This window comes from Centruroides vittatus, unplaced genomic scaffold (genome assembly GCF_030686945.1).
Source record: "Centruroides vittatus isolate TY-2023 unplaced genomic scaffold, ASM3068694v2 contig_89, whole genome shotgun sequence".
NCBI classification, from domain to species: domain Eukaryota; kingdom Metazoa; phylum Arthropoda; class Arachnida; order Scorpiones; family Buthidae; genus Centruroides; species Centruroides vittatus.
Genome location: NW_027122580.1, coordinates 1,162,807 through 1,180,446, shown reverse-complemented (window position 1 = coordinate 1,180,446; position 17,640 = coordinate 1,162,807). Strand labels below are relative to the sequence as shown.

Sequence of the window (17,640 nt, the reverse complement as noted above, 5' to 3'; positions counted from 1 at the left end):
ACTTAACTGTACATACAGTGCAATCAATATTGGAGGTATTCGTAATATTCAAATTTATTTCTTATCACTGTAATGTACAAGATCTTGAATCTTGAATATTTTTTAGTATTTGCAGACAGTATTTGCCTATCTCTAGTTTGAATCCATTAAGCTAGATTCACATTTGCATACACACTGTTACAAAGTAGATAAGAACTGCCTGTTCATCCTTTTTTGATGACTGTTCAACTATTTCATTAGAGTTGAAAATATCTCAACTTTTGCCAAACTTTGGTTTATTTGACCTATAAACTTTTCCTAACTAATGTTTGAAGCCTTTTTAACCAATCATGTTCTAACTAAATTTTTGTCACCAAACAAACAACATTTTGCTTTGGTTAGTGTTCATTTCATTTGTAATGGTTAGTATGGCATTGTGAACCAAACTGTACATAGCCCTTATCTTTTCTACCATTTTTTTCTGATTTGACAAATTTAATTAAAATATGATTCATGTTTGACTTCTGAAAAACATAAAATAAAAACTGCTCTTCTTTATAGGCAAATATTTTTAACAGAATTTTTGTAATGTATTTAAAAATTATTTCATAATATATGTTAAATTCTTACATTATACTAATTCAGGAGTTAGAGGTCAACTATTTGATCAGTCAGGAGTTATTATAAAGGACTTTCAAGTGAATTTTCATAGGAAAGACATTCGTATTAATACAGATTCAGAAAGAGGAATGTTTGGGGCATTGCTTCCTGTTGGAAAATATACAATTTATGGTAATTTCTTTTTTGTTGATATAAATATTTATTTTTCTAGATGATAATTTATTTTTTTATTTTTTAGTTACTGCTCCTGGATATGAAATTAAGACCATTTTCATTGAAGTAGCCAACAAACAACTAGTGAAATTAAATATTATTCTAGATCCTTTAGAAGCAAAACTGGAATATCATAATTATTCAGAATTAGTCAATGTAATGCATAGTTTATCATCATTAAATCCTTCTATAACAAATATTTACAGGTACTAAATTACAATAATAAGTATAGTTTATTTTAATATTATATTTATAAAATCAATATACTATAAAAATTACGTACCCAGAACCTTTTAAGGTGTGATCACGTATAAATATCGACAAACAAATGCTTTCGAACCTCTTCTGGGCTCTGCTTCAGGTTCCAATCAGTTTCTATATGGATGTTTGATATCCATTAAATATCAGTTCGTTACACACGTCGTTTAAATTTTCAGTTTGATCGTAGGTTCAAACGGATTTTTCAAAATCTGTTTGAACCTACAAAGTGGTATAACAGTTACTTAAATAACAGATATAAAGTTAAAAATCAAACAACACAATTTATATATTAAATTTCCATATATAAATAATTTATTTGAGAAATATAAACCAGTTTTTAAAAAATTTTCTAATATGTATAGTGACAAAAGAGAAAAACAAGCTGATGAATATATTTAATATTATAAATAGTGAAGATCAAAATATACTTAAAGGACAACTAGAGACTGCCGAAATCATTTATAGGTTGTCGTGTACATGTCCATGTCCAAAATATTATATTGGAGAAACTGGAAGAAAATTGGAAACGCGTTTAAAAAAACACGAATCCGCTATTAGGTTAAAAAGACAAGAATCTCTGTGGTTATTTCTATTTATTTTACAATTATAATTATTACAATGTTAAAACATTATATAAAGTAAAAAACTGTTTAAAAAGAAGAATTGTAGAACATTTTTGTATTATAACATATGCAAATATAATAAATCTGAATACGGGAATGAAGGTAGATGCATGCTGGGAAGAGATCACCAGACATAAAAATGAACAGCAACCGGCAGTTAATTGTATCCACCGACGAGGCCGAATTGTAAAGGCAAAATGCATTTGGGTTGTTTGAATTTTTGAGAACAGAACTGTTAAGAATAAAGGTTTAGTATTTCTTTGTTTTTCGTTTGTCTGTGTGAGTTAATTTCTCAAAGTCAGATGTAAAGAGTATATCTACTTGTTTTAATCTAGAAATGATTTATTTTTAGAATATACAATTTTTAATAGTTTGTATGTTCATTAAAGACCTGAGAAGTGCATAAAAGTTCTTAAAAATTGCTGAATTTTTAAAATAGAAATTATATATAAGCTAAAGACTACACAAGATCCATCTGGTTAAACTCTGATTACACATATTATAATCTTTTGCTGTGATTCAGAACAGTTTAAACTAAATATCACTTTTCTAGTTTCTAAAATTTCTAGTTTTATATGTATGGATTCAAAAAAAGTAAAAGTTTCATTTAAAAGATTTTGTATACTAATGAAATTTCTCAATTTGTGTAGTATTGGACAAACTAAACAGAAAAGGGATATATGGGTTCTGGAAATTGGCATGCCACCACAAAAACATTTACCGGGACGACCTGAAATTATGTATAGTGCTGGTCTGCATGGAAATGAAATCATTACAACCGAATTACTTTTACAGTTTGCCACTTTCATTCTGACACATTATGGTAAAGATACAACTATTACAAATGTAACTATATTTTCATTTGTTCAGCTATTTAGACAATTAATTTTATTGATAAAAATTAATATTTTTTGAATGTATGGTTTACAGTTAGTGAAATCTACAAGAATCCATATTGCTCCTTTATTAAATCCAGATGGAGCGGTAGCAGCAATACGAAACAATTGCTATAGCAAAATGGGAATGTTAAATAGTAACAGCGTTGATCTGGATACTACATTTTTTGGTCTGTATTTATTATTTACATTAAATACATATTTCTGTATTTAAATATTATTGTTGTCATATCTTAATCTAGTTTTTTGATATTGTCTTAATATATAATATATATGTTAACATAAATAACATATATAACTCTTTTCACTATAAGTCAAATTATATTTTAACAAATACTTCTGCTTGTGAAGTAAATTAAGTTAAAATTATTCATCATTATTTAATATATTGTAGTCAATTGTGTACAGTAAAAACTGCTTAGGCAACCACCTGCATTCGACGGGCACCTGTCAAAACAGGCAAAAATTTTTGGCACGGAATAGTTTATATATAGAGTCTTTGTTTAAGTTACCTGTATTAAACGATCACCTCTGTAACTTGACCACGGGCATCGATTTTTGGTCCGAAACAACATACAACAACTGTAATAAGTGACCACTTCCACAAATACATCTGGTCTAAACTATTGTTCAAACCCATCTCGACAACGTTTCCCCCTCCTAATACAATGAATTAGTCTAAATTCTTGTTCAAACCCATCTCGGACATTTCTCCCACCCTTGAAATTAGGTGCAGGTGTTAATGAATTAGTCTAGCAACAAAAGAAATTCATTTCAGTTTGTTCAAAATTGTCCAAAAAACGAAAGAAATGTGAAATGCTGCTGTTAGAAGATCGGGTTAAAGTTATTAGAAAAAGTGAAAATGATTTATCACAATGGCAATTAGTAGTAAAGTTTAACTGTGGGAAAATGAAATTTATTTTACCGTAGACCAACAGTATTTTCCTTAGGGGTATAAAATATTTTATATGATAAAATTAATCGGCTGATCTCATCGTTTGATGAACTTTATTTTTTTGAAGCTCATTTACAGTACATGTGCAATAAATAGTTTCTGTATCAACCTACCTTATTTCCGTGATATTTTTATAAAAATAATATTCAAGTAATTTTCGCAGGCAAACGATAAACGCATTAACACAAAATCAGTTTTACGGGCAACCTTCCTTTTTCGATTCTGCGATTGTCATTGATGTAATGAAATCGTATTAGGAGAAGAAATAATAAAATCGTTTTATTATTAATTAATAATTTTTTATTGTACTTAAGAAAATATTAAATATTTAAAAATACAGTATTTTAAAGTTAAAATAAAATTAAACTCACAGAAACCAAAACCAAAGTGGTGGAGAGATACCATGCCCTTTTATATCGATGACGTAATACACATAACCGAGGAGCAAACAAAGAGAACCAACTTGAATTAATTATCTTGGAAAAAAGAAAGTGTACATTTTAATCGAGAAAATGCAAATACGGGTAACCCCATATAACACGGCAGTTCTATAGCATGGATTCACTCTAACACGGTTTGAGAATTGGGACTATCCCTGTATAACACTGTACTTTTGTAAAGTACTATTTTTTTTTTTTAGTATCTTAGGAAACCGACTATAATTACGGTCGGTAAAACTTCCGTTAACCTAACGGGTACTTTACGCGGATTCGAGATTAGTTTGCCAGGCCTGGGCTTTTAAGCGTGCACCGAAAATTTAGTAAGAACAACGATAAATATCAAGTCAAATCAAAAGTTCAAATATATTTAATTAGCAACTAGAACGTACTACGTACAAATATCAATAATTCCAAACAAAATTTATTAACGAAAATCAACAAATCAACCCGACAATAAACTTAGCTACTTAGCTTAACTTAATAGTAATTCCCCTTTGAAATTTGACAAATCAAATACTTAGCAACTATGAACAAAATCTCTTACTAACTAAACGTCTATCCGTCACCTCACTATACGAAGAAACTATTTCCTCAATCCTTTCGATATCGTCAAATCGTCAATCGAACTCCTCTTTAGCACCTTGGATTGTCCAATTATCAATCTGGACTTCTATCAGAAAATACTTCGCTTTCGAATTAACCTCGCTCTCACAGTCGCCTCGATTTGGAAATCACCTCGGTTTGGAAATCACCTCTGTTTCTTCGGTTAACGTACGGGTTTTATACTGTGAGGTGACGTCACACTTGAGCTGGGTTACTCCTCTTATTTACATACTTAGTTGCTAACATTAACTTTCTTTTCTGGCAGCTTTAAGTTTCCGACAAAGCTTATAAACCGTTTACAAAATATTTATCATAATTTTCTGGGATGTTTAAGACGGTTTATCAAGTATTTCTCTACTAGTGATTGTGGGGACTCCCCCTCCATTTTTTTTTCTGCGGAGTGTTACTTCCGCCGGGCAGCGCAAGTGCGCAAGATTTTTCCTACGGCGCTTATTTCTCCGTGAGTTGTTTTATCTTCATTTTTCATTACTAACAAGAGAGTGGTGGGGAACCTTCGTCCTAAATAAACATAAACCCCAAACAAAATGATAATAAAACGGAAATAATAATAAAATAAAAAATAAGGTTCGGACTCGGTTCCTTACACTTTTACAGCACGGATTCACTCTGATACGGTTCGAGAATTGGGTAAAACCCTCGTACAACATGAAATGTAATAAAAACTGTTAAAAGCAAACTTTATCTAATTGAAAAATAGGGAAATCCCTGTTCAATAAATGTGATAAAGCTTTTAAGTGCGAAAGATACCTCATTTGACATTTTTCGTACTATCAGATTTTCATGCATAATTTTCGTGAACTATTAGTACTTAAGTACAGTATGTAAATTTTCTTTTCCCGCCATTTGTCGATACACGTGGTCTTTATCAAAACTTCTCTCAGTGTTGACAGATCTCGACGCTTCTGCTTTTAGTGTTGCCAGATGTTTCCCTAATTCCATACTTGCTTTATTCCGTCACCAGTTTTTAAGCATTGAACCGTTGGGACCATTACGTAGATTAAAAATTTTCGGTTAATAGGTCTTGGTGATGACGACGAAAACATTGTTTAATTTATATTAATACGTATCACTTCTTAAGAAAATTTTAATAAAGATATTTATCTTAATTATGAAAATATAATAGCATGTTTTTTAATTTTTGGAACCTAACCCTTTTTTTGTACTAGTTCTTTGTTTTGTATATCACGGATTCGCATAACATGGTAATTTTTTGGAACGTAATTCCATGTTATACAGGGGTTACCTGTACTGTATTAATCGTTAAAATATTGGTATTAAATCTGTTTTATAAAATCACGACGACTTCTGTTAATCGAGTTATCCGAAAAGAATAAAATACAGTCCCAATGTAGCTCAATCATCAAAAAAATTCTCTTATTTTTGCTCACCTCGAGTTTTGCTTAGTATATATGGCTTTTAACCATATCTGTGTGCAAAATACATGCGGAAATACGGTATTACAGCACCACCTGTATTGGACGACCACCTGTCTAAAAGACCACTTTTTGAAGGAACCGTGAGTGGTCGCCATAGACAGATTTTACTGTATTGTTTTCCAAAATTTTCTTTCCTGTTACAAACCAAAATAGTTCAGTTTCAATCCAGTCATATAAAACTGTATTAAGACAAATTTTAGATTCATATATATATATATTGAAACTGAACTATTTTGGTTTGTAACAGAGGAAGAGAATTTTGGAAAACAGAATACACAATTGACTACAATACATTAAATGATGATGAATAATTTTAACTTAATTTACTTCACAAAGCAGAAGTATTTGTTAAAATATAATTTGACTTATAGTGATAACAGTCTAGAATTTATTACCAGAAAAGTTATTGAAGACTCCTTTCATCTTTAGCTGTAATATTGAACTGAAAAGTCAAATAGCCTAATTTTACATCTATTTGATGCTGGATATTCTGTTGATCTGTTACTCGATGTTAAATCAGTTTAAACATCGAGTTTCTAATTTTTATCAGAACTGTATATTCTTGCTTCTTCCATACACTTACAGAATGTATCGTATGAACAGTTGCAATGACCTTGGTATATCTGGTGCCAGATATCTGGCATCTGATAATGGACACCTAGACATTCTCTGGCTACCTATGACTGGGTATCTGGTGTCTGCCTGCTGGACAAATATGTGAAATGCTCCCATAAGATCCCATAACTTTGTAATAGGATATCCAATCCCTGATGGTCTTGTCCAGTACATGTGAAACAATACGTATAAAGACAAGAATAAAGCATGGAATTAAAATATACAATAGAATGTTAGAAATGTGAAATTTATTAAAAATTTTAAAAAATCTTTTAAAAGTTGCTTGTTAATTTTTAGATATACAACAAAAGAGAATTGTTTCTGTAATACGTTGACATTTCTGACATTAATAGGAGATAAACTGAATTTATTCTGTAAGTTAAAAATGGACAAATCTCCATTTTAATTTATCATTAGCCACCAATTAATCAGACCTTTATTTTATTTCAACAGCAATATGTATATGAAAGAAAACAATAATTTTTTTTAAAAATTGTCTGAAACAACTGAAGATATTTTATTGACTTTGAGTAGTTATTTTTTACTTTAAAAGTATGGGAGCAATACTGAAAGACATGATAGTATCCCCAAAATAACAAAATACAACAGACTCTTAATAAAAGACAATAAAAATACAAAAAAGTTGAATTGTAATTTAAATAGAAATGTATCATTTGTTTAAATATCAATTTCTTTAAAAAAAGTTTTTCTTTTCTTAAAATTAATTGATTTAACTTCACAGTTAGTTCAACCGTTGTTATTTTGTCTGTACCGCATTTTATCAGAGACAAAGACTATTGGGTTTTATCCTCATTATTCTTTATTCCACTATGCATTTTGGGTGCAATCTTTTTTGTCTATTTTGCACCCCTCATCAGGCGTTACATTTCTACAATTGGTAGAGAACATATTTATTATATTGATTATTGTAGTTGAATTTTTTATACAAGTTATATAAGATTATTACAATTTTTTGTACATGTCACAAGAATTATTACAAATTATTTAGATTAATTTATCACAAATTAGAATTATTACAAGAGATTATTACAAATTGCGTTATTATTAACATTATAGTGAACTAACCTTTTTTTTTTATAACATTTAGACAGTCTGTTACCAGGTGTTGATGTTTCTGTCCCTTAAGGCATTTCTAACGGTCCTTCTTTCAGTTTATTTGTTTTTCTTAAGTCCCTCCCATTTCCTCCCACACTACATTTATCTCCATGCCATTGTTTAAGTTTATGGTGTTGTTTTTATTAACTATTGCAAAGTGTTCTCTGAGTTTTTGTAAATAGTTAAACAATATAAAGAAAACCGCACCATTAATATCTACTACTTATAGAAGAAATGTATCAGTTATATAAACCTTTCTTACAAATAGTTTTTAAATTTAACTAAATCTTTTGTAAATACAGTAAAACCCATGAGAGGTTAAACCTTTCTAAGACAGAAAAACTTATCAAGCCAAAAATTTGCGTTTATTTCATCATTACTCTCAAATTTTTCCTACATGTCTAAGGCCGTGAGATGTAAATGAAAATAAATTAAATATTTAAATTGATTTGCTTCATTTAAATATAGAATGAAAAAATTAATTATTAATAAATTAAAAAGTTCAAAGCTCTCCTGTTGCTTCTTCCGAAAACATTAGTCTACTTTTAAAATAATGCTCAAATGAAAATTCACGTAGAGCAGGCATGTCAAACGCACGGCCCGCCAACACATGGGTTGCGGCCCCCCGAGACTTTTTAAAAATTTTTAAATATCAAGCTTTGACCCTTGAAGTGGAAAGTTTGAACTTTTTTGAACTGTACGATTCCCGCCCTTTTTGTGTTTGTTCGTTTCGTATTTCGTCCAACCAATTCAAATTGGTCGACGCTGCGAAAGATGGTTGAATAACGGTCGCGGCTTTGAATCTACAAATGATAATTGGCCGGCGAATATCGTGGAAGACTGCTACGCACTGATCGGTCCATCAGCGATTGCTACAATCCATATAAAAGGAAAGGTTTTGGCTCCAAAGTCAAGTTTTTGCTGGAACTTCAAGGCGGACATTTGTGTGCTCTACCGTAAGGTGTTTCATCTACTGTTGCCGTGACGAGTGACGGGAGGAGTGTTCCGAGTAACTGTATCCGAAGTATACGTCGCAAGGTGTCTTTTCGACAGATCTAAGAATGGTGACTTTTGGAACTTTGACTGTTTGTGTGAATCTACTTTGTAAACGTCATAATTTTTGTGATTTGTAAATCTCGTAAACCTTGTAAGTTCATGTAACGTCAAATAGTTGTCATAAACGTTTTGTTTAATTTGAAAAGAGGTATTTCAAATTTGACTAACTTCAAGAACAATGAGTAAGAAAAGGTCAATTGAAGAGGAACATTGTAATTTTCAAGAAAAATGGGAATTGTAATATTTTTGTGTCCAAGACAAGAATAAAATATTATGCTTGATATGTAAAAACTCTATTTCAGTTCCTAAGGAATATAATCTTAAAAGGCACTATGACAGAAATCATAAAAGAAACTATGACCAATATGTTGCAAAACTTCATGAAGACAAATTGTCGGAATTGAAATCACTCCTTCAAAAACAACAAAGTGTATTCACTAAATCTGTTGAAGACAATACAGCTGCTGTAAAAGTTAGTTATATATTATCACATTTAATGGCAAGCAGATCAAAACCATTTACCGAAGTGGAATTTATTAGTGAATGCTTAATTAAAGCGGCGGAAGTATTATGTCCAGCACAAAAAAAAAAAAATTAAAGTGTAAGTTTAAGTCGAAATACTGTAGCTAGCAGAGTTGATGAAATAGCCAATAATTTGAGAAATCAACAATATCAACATTTCAAGCCTACTCTGTTGCAATTGATGAAAGTACAGATATTCGAAATATCGCTCAGCTGGCCGTTTTTATTCGCGGATGCGATGTTAATTTAAAAATAAGTGAAGAACTTTTGGAAATCATTCCTACGCACAATGCAACCACTGGAGCTGATATTTTTGATGCACTTATGGAAGTTTCGAAGAAGTATAAGTTACCATTGGAAAAGTTGGTTTGTCTCGCAACTGATGGTGCACCTACCACAATCGGTATTACTAAAGGAGTTGTTGCAAGATTAAAAGAAACATGCAAACAGCATGGTAATAATAATTTTGAACATTTTCACTGTATTATTCACCAGCAAGTACTGCGCTCCAAAGTTTTAAATATCAGACATGTTTTAAAAATAGTCACCAAAATTGTAAATTATATTCGATCACATGGACATAATAATCGTCAATTTGCTTCATTTCTGGAAGATATAGAATGTGAATACACCGATCTACTATATTATACAGAAGTTCGTTGGCTTTCGAGTCATAAAGTGCTAAAACGATTCTTTACATTGCTGGACGAAATCACAATTTTCTTGGAAACAAAAAATTATGAATGCGCTTAATTAAAAGATGGACAATGAATAAAGGACCTGGCTTTCTCAGTTGATATTACGAGTCATCTTAATCAACTTAATCTTAAGCTTCGAGGCAAAAATCGTGTTGTTACAACGCTATTTGATAATATTAACGCTTTCAAACAAAAATTATCACTTTGGCGAAAACAAATAGAAAAAGAAAACCTGTCTCATTTTGAAAGCTGTCAATATCTATTGTTTAAATCACTTAAATTAAAATTTACAGAATATGCTCACCAAATTAAATTGTTAGAAACGGAATTCGATCGAAGATTTTCTGATTTTAAAAGCTGTGAATTACAATTTTGTCTTTTTACTTCGCCTCTATCTATCGATATTGAAACTGTTGATGAAAACTTACAAATGGAATTAATTGAAATCCTATGTGATAATTTGCTGAAGCAAAAATATATGGATGTTGGAATTCCAGATTTTTATACATATTTATCTGTAGATCGGTTTCCTAAAATGTTATCGTTTGTTACCCGTATACTGGCTATGTTCGGAAGCACTTATTTATGCGAGCAACTATTTTCTTTAATGAAAAATAACAAAAATTCAGAAAGGTCAAGGTTAACCGATCAACATTTATCATCAATTTTAAAAATTGCATCAGCTCAATATATTCATCCAAATTTTGATGACTCGCTTTGTGAAAAACGTTGTCAAATATCTTCTAAAAAGTAATACTAAACTGTGATTTTGTTTATTTTTTTTATTATAACTTTTATTATTGTTTTTTATAAAAAATATAAAATATTTATAGTTTAAGTTTAAAAAATAATATGAAATATAAAATGTCTATGTACGTATAATATACAATACATTGAGTCTAATAAATACATAATATAATCATTCTAAAAATTGTATTTTATTAATTTTTTGAATATTGAAAACATGCGGCCCTCGACTTATACAAAATAGATCATGTGGCCCGCAATATCATATGAGTTTGACATGCATGATGTAGAGTATAATGGATTTAAATTTTGTAGAACATTGAGGAACACAATTATCTTTTAGAAATTTGCAGAATAGCCATATAAACATAATTAACTGCTTTTTGGTCCTACTCAAAGATTTATCCTGTATCACTATTATTATTCTGTTTTCTGTATAGGAAAAAAAAGTTATAGAAATAATTCCAGCCAGATTTTTTGGGCTATAATATGACTACTTTTAATAATTGGATTCAAAGAAATCTGACAAGAGATAGGTGGTTAGGCTATCATTTTGTGATACATTTAATAATTAATTTAATAATTAATACAAATTTCTTTGTTTCCAATTATTAAAAGTAGTCATATTATAGCCCAAAAAATCTGGTACTTCATCTGGCTTATATTATATATCAGGTTATTTTTCATTTATTCTTTAAATGAAAAATAAATTTCAAGAGTTGTTTCAATTTATATAAAAAAATTAATGTAAAGACTTTCTTTTGTTGATTTGTTTGATGACACCATGTCTCAATCTATAATGTAGGCTTAGTAAACACTAGTGTTGTGTTGTATTCCAAAGACTCTTGGCAAGTTTTCCATCAAATATCTTTATTCGGTTTAGTCGATACGGTACGTTGTCGTGTGCACGTTTCGGGGTTTGCTCCTCTTCGGTCAACTGTTGGTTACACTTTTTATAATTTAAAATTTTGCAAAACTGTCTTAATCCTTTTGTGGATAAACCAGTATACATTACAATTTTTTAAAATTTCCTTGACTTGTATTTTCCCTTCTTGTCTGTAGTCCTGGTGTTGACTTCTTTGCATTTTTGTTCGACGAGTCTCGCCGTTTCTAGTTTCCTTTGATTTGTTGATTTGTTTGATGAAACCGTGTCTCGTTCTATAACGTAGGCTTAGTAAACACTAGTGTTGTGTTTACTAAGCCTACGTTATAGAAACGTGTACACGATAACGTACCGTATCGACTAAACCGAATAAAGATATTTGATGGAAAACTTGCCAAGTGTCTTTGGAATACAACACAACACTAGTGTTTACTAAGCCTAGCAAAGACTTTTATTTAATAGTGTTGTAATAGAAAAATTGTGAAATACAAATTTTAATTTTTTTATACTAAAAAATAGTAAAAATTACTGTTAAAAATTTTTGAATTATAATTGATTATGTAAGTTTGATCAAAATAATCATTTATGACTGAATTAAATGATTAATAGTTTACATTAAATATTTTTTTTAATCATATATATAATTCCAAAAGCATTACACAGATGAAAATTTTTAAATATGTATTGACTGTTACGTTACAAGAGTGTAACCAAACTATTTTAAATTTAGAAATATTCCAAAATTTATTAGTAATACATTGTTATGTATAAGTTTGTGCACTTAATGAATACAATTATTATTATAATCATTTTGTAAAGTAAATTGTATTTTTTATTTAGATTCAAGAGAAGTTGTCATCCAAAGTGAAACAGAAGCAATTAAACAATGGATAAAGAATGTACCCTTTTTATTATCTGTGTCATTGTTTTCAGGCAATTTGGTCACTGCTTATCCATTTCGGAAAGATAAAGGTATGAGAAGTGGCAATTCTGTTAATTAGAAAATCTCATAAAGTAATTTTAATAAAATATAATCAAACATTTATTTTCACATTAATTCTAAGCAAGATACTTCAGAAATAAGAGTAAAATTAGTCTGAAACGGTACTTGTAAAACAAAATATTTTATTAATTTCATTTATTCATGATTCAGGACATTTTATTGAAGTGCTTGTTAATCTCATATTTCAGAGCACTTTCAGACTGACAAAGTCTATCTTCAGGAGCCACATGCACAAATATAAACATTTTTTAAAAGAAAATATAGTCTTCAAATTCAAACTTTTCAAATTATTCAATTCCAAGAAAATTCTTAACATTCAAAGGGGATGATTTTATGTTATTTCCTGTCAGCTCTTCACTGGAATTCCAAAGATTTTAAATTATTCTAACTCTCTGAGTTTAAAAGTATTTAGAAATGTGAGATTTATTGATAGTTACCCCAATAATGTAGGTTTTTTCATGAATTTATAAGAACTTTGAGTGTGTAGCTTTAATATTATTCTATTTAAGTTTCTTTAACTGACAAATATTTAAAGTTGGAACAGTGAAAAAAATGTACGTAAATTGAATTAACAGTCTGTACTAAACAAAAATATTTGTTTATTTCTCACATGAATTTCATCAAAAGCATGAACTCTTAATCATGAATATAACATAAGACTGTTCTTAGGATTATTATTATATTGTGTCTTGTTTATAACAAGACACAATATAATAATACGGTTATTAAAAATATATTTATGCTCACTATTGTAATATCACCATCAGCATATTAAAGTTAGATTAATTTCCTATGTTTTAGAAAATATGCACCACAATAATTTCACTATTGTTTGATATTAATCTACATGAAATATATTGAAATACAAAGTATATTATCTTATTGTTCATTTGATTAGAAAAATGCAAGAAATTAGAATATATAGGCTACAGTAATTTAATATTGTGTTTTCTGATATTTATTTCTTTCTTTCATATGATATTGTTTCATAATTGTTATAATAATTCCCAATGACAATAAAGGCCCTTATTGTGTACTTGGCATTTTTTATTGTCTGCAAGTTTACAATTGAAAAAATATCTACATTCTGTAGAAAGATTGGTTTATATTTGTATAGAATTAGATCTAAGTCCAATATTCAAATATCCAAAAATCTAAAGCTTAATTATTCATCAAATATAACTGTGCTAATTAGATTTGATTGTTCATCATTAGCACAATTATACTTGTGAATAACCCAATGCTAGATCTTTGACCATTTTTAATTTTTCCTATTTATTTTTATTTATTTTATTTTTAATTAATACAAAAGGCAATATTATTTGGCATGAAAAGCGTTTCCAAGGTAAAATTTCTGTATAAGTACACCATTAACTTGATATAACATGTCCTTGGGGTCCAAGATATTTGACCATATTGTGTATGAGGTCACATTCTAAGAAGAAACAATATCTGCCGCATGTAAGAACAACCCATATCACATGCCAACCCACTGTTTATCAGCTTATCTTTCATCCTGTTCAGACATCTTTACCATCTATTTTTTTTGGCTTGTACTATATCAAGACCACCCCAAGGATTAAGTTGTGTTTATGCAGTAGCAATTATAAAGTATAGATGTGGCCAAAAAATATTGTGAATTATACCAATTTTTAAAAAATTTGTACTGTTAACTACCAATTTAACTCAACAGCTACAATAAGATGAAATAAAACTAGCAGAATTTGAAATGGCCAGACAATAAATTGGAAACCACAGGTTGTCTGTGTTTCATAGAAGTGTGTTATACCAAGTCAACAGTGTAATACAGTAGAGCATCGTTTATCCGAATCAACTGGGGTTATTCGGATAACCGATCACGTACGAAAAAATATATTAACCTATTCCACGTTGAAATTTTTCTCCATTGCATGTCGCTTTGTGTTGAATTTTCATCGATGTTAAGCCTAATGAAAATTTTTTAACGACATCACTGTTCTTTTTAATGTCCAATATTGTGGCATTTCCTACTCCATATTTCCGAGCTAAGCTTGATCCACTAGCACCATACTTCAACTGATCTATTATTTTAAGTTTATCAGAAACACTACGTTTAGTCACCATTGCGAACGGTACAACTACAGCACGATCTGTTACAAGTATAAATTCACAGATCCAAAATTAATGTCCCCGACGGAAACAGATTTTGATTCAGCACGATACAGGTCCCGACACACAGTCCTCAGAAAAACACCACACAAAAGTGCCAGTGATGCCAGCTAAAACACACACACATATACCAACAAAAAAAATATTGGAGTAGCCCAAGACATAGCCAAAGATTGCAGTGCCACAGCACTGGCAGAAATTTAAATTTGCCGACCGGAATGATTTCGGTCGATCGGCTTTCGGATAAACAATGCTCTACTGTAAATAATAATTAAATATAATAAATTGTCCCACAAAATTAATAAATTGAATAGTCATTTCATCTATTGTCATTATATGAAACTTTTGATTCATAGTATATAGTTATCAAAGAACAATGCAACTAGTAAAATAACTTATTCTCAAATTCCTAAAATACAGTTTAATACTTAAATTTGATATCTTGCAACTAATCTTTAGAAGCTATGCAGGAAATGCCTGAAATTCACAATCTTTTCTAACTTGACAATAGCTTACTTTGTCACTCATTGCAGGAAATTGTCATTTAAGTGAGAATTCTAAATTTTCAAGTCAGGATTGCCGTGAACTAAATTGAATCTGCCAAGTCAATGTAGCAAACAAAAATAATAGAGACAATGAAAAGATAGGATTTCATTTTTCACATATCCTTTTGCAACATTTCTTTATTGGTGAAAATAGGCTTTTCAAATTTAAAAAAAAAAAAATGTGAGTTATCTTAATTGGAGAAAGGATTTGATTTTTCTGTGATTTGAAAACTGATTTATTATTTTTTAATTGCTTAATTATCTTACTAAAGAAAGGTATTAAGATATTATGTTAATTAAATAATTAAAATTATTTAATTTATGTAATTCTCTTATTTAAAACATTTTTTTATGCCAAGAAAAAAATTTTTATTTTTATCTTATCGAATAGACTGATTGAAAAATAATCATAATTAATTTTTTCCCTCCTACAGAAAAGCAGTTAACAGTAATTGGGAGATCTATATTCCATCAGTTAGCCTCTACCTATGCAAAAGCCCATGTAAGGATGCATTTTGGAAATACATCTTGCAGAAATTCAGGTATTTCAATACAATTCAAATACAAATTTTAAAAATGTATTATTTGTATTTATGGCAAATTAAATAAATACACAATTTAAATTAAGATAATTCAATAAGTTCTTAGATTTTATTTAAATGAAAATATTATTGCTATAAATAATTAGTTTTTATATCATTTTGTGATTTTTTTTTATTACTAGTAGTAAATATCATATTTTCTTGATTCTAATGCACATTCAATTTCCAAGATGTCAAAACCCAAAAAAAGTTAGTTTGCAAATGTAATATGTGCACTACATCATTAAACACACTGCTGTGTAAAAATTTATACTTTCAAACAGCAAAAAACACATTTTTTAAAAATGTTTATTGTCATGTTTACAATGCTTTACAATGTTTATGTTTCTAAATATACTCATTTATGACTCCATTATCAAGTGTAAATTTGCTGACTAACAAAATTACAGTTAAAATTATGTACAATCAACATTTTAATAAATTTCATTTTATAAAAAATTGCCAGGGCAAATTTAAGAAAAAATTCTTGAATAGACAATACATACAAATGTGTCTTTTAACTTTAGTCCTTTCGTACGTACATGAGAAAATAACAGTTCTACAGTGGAGTTGACCTTTTATTTGAGGCTACTCGTCCGCCTCCTATTCGGGAATTTTTTCTTAAATTTTTGTAAATTTAAATTTGTCCTGGCAATTTTTTATAAAATGTATTTACTTAATTTTTATTTTTGTGCCACCACTTTTTACATATGGAGGCAGCCTCAAATAAAAGGTCGACTCCACTGTAGAATTGTTATTTCCTCATGTACGTATGAAAGGACTAAAGTTAAAAGACACATTTGTATGTATTGTCTATTCAAGAATTTTTTCTTAAATTTTTGTAAACTTTTGTAAAATTTTTTACATTGTACAATTACATTTTTTACATTACAAAAATTACAAAAAAGATTTTACATTGGTATGCACCAGCATAAAATTTTCTAGATACATAGTATTACAATGAAAAATTTATATATATATATACAAAAGCTACTTTTTAAATAAGGTCTGTTTTTTAATAAGAAGAAAAATACTGTAAATATCATTAAAATATATTTTTTTCCATATTCTACATACTTTTGTCTACTTTTCTACATAATTTCTATTTATGTTCGAATATTTGTCATACCGCTCAACAATTTTTTGAATTCCGACTTTAAAGAAATCTTTCGCCTGTGAAAAAGCCCAATCCATGACTGCAGTTTTCACTTCTTCGTCGTCGTTGAATCATTGACCACCAAAAAACTCCTTTAAGTATCGAAACAAGTGAAAATCACCGGGTGCAAGGTCTAGACTGTAAGGTGATGATCCAGTTGTTCCCATACAAAAGAATTGATTAGACCTTGTGTTTGTGCAGAAACGTGACCTTTCATTGTCGTGGAGCAACATCACACCAGAAGACACTAGACCACGCCACTTGTTTTGTATGGCACACCAGAATTTTCTCAAAGTCACACAATATGCATCAGAATTGATTGTTGTGCCTCTTGGCATATAATCCACTAACAAAATCCCTTTCCTGTCCCAAAAGACAGTTGCCATGGTCTTTCGTGCTGAAATTGACTGTTTGGCTTTCACTTTGGTTGGCGAAGATGTGTGTCGCCATTCCATTGACTGTTGCTTGGACTCAGGAGTCGTGTGAAACACCAAAGTCTCATCTCCTGTAATGATGTGGTCC

General features: G+C 29.6%; 1 protein-coding gene across 1 annotated transcript in view; it reads left to right on the top strand.

The window, feature by feature from the left end:
• LOC136983806 (carboxypeptidase D-like) overlaps window positions 1-17,640 on the top strand; it is a 148,248-nt gene that overhangs the window by 109,978 nt on the left and 20,630 nt on the right. The window contains exons 15-20 of the mRNA XM_067280663.1: window positions 625-771; window positions 839-1,019; window positions 2,348-2,543; window positions 2,628-2,763; window positions 12,526-12,657; window positions 15,816-15,923. Of these exons, the coding sequence (XP_067136764.1) occupies window positions 625-771; window positions 839-1,019; window positions 2,348-2,543; window positions 2,628-2,763; window positions 12,526-12,657; window positions 15,816-15,923 (900 nt within the window). The remainder of the gene's footprint in view (window positions 1-624; window positions 772-838; window positions 1,020-2,347; window positions 2,544-2,627; window positions 2,764-12,525; window positions 12,658-15,815; window positions 15,924-17,640) is intronic.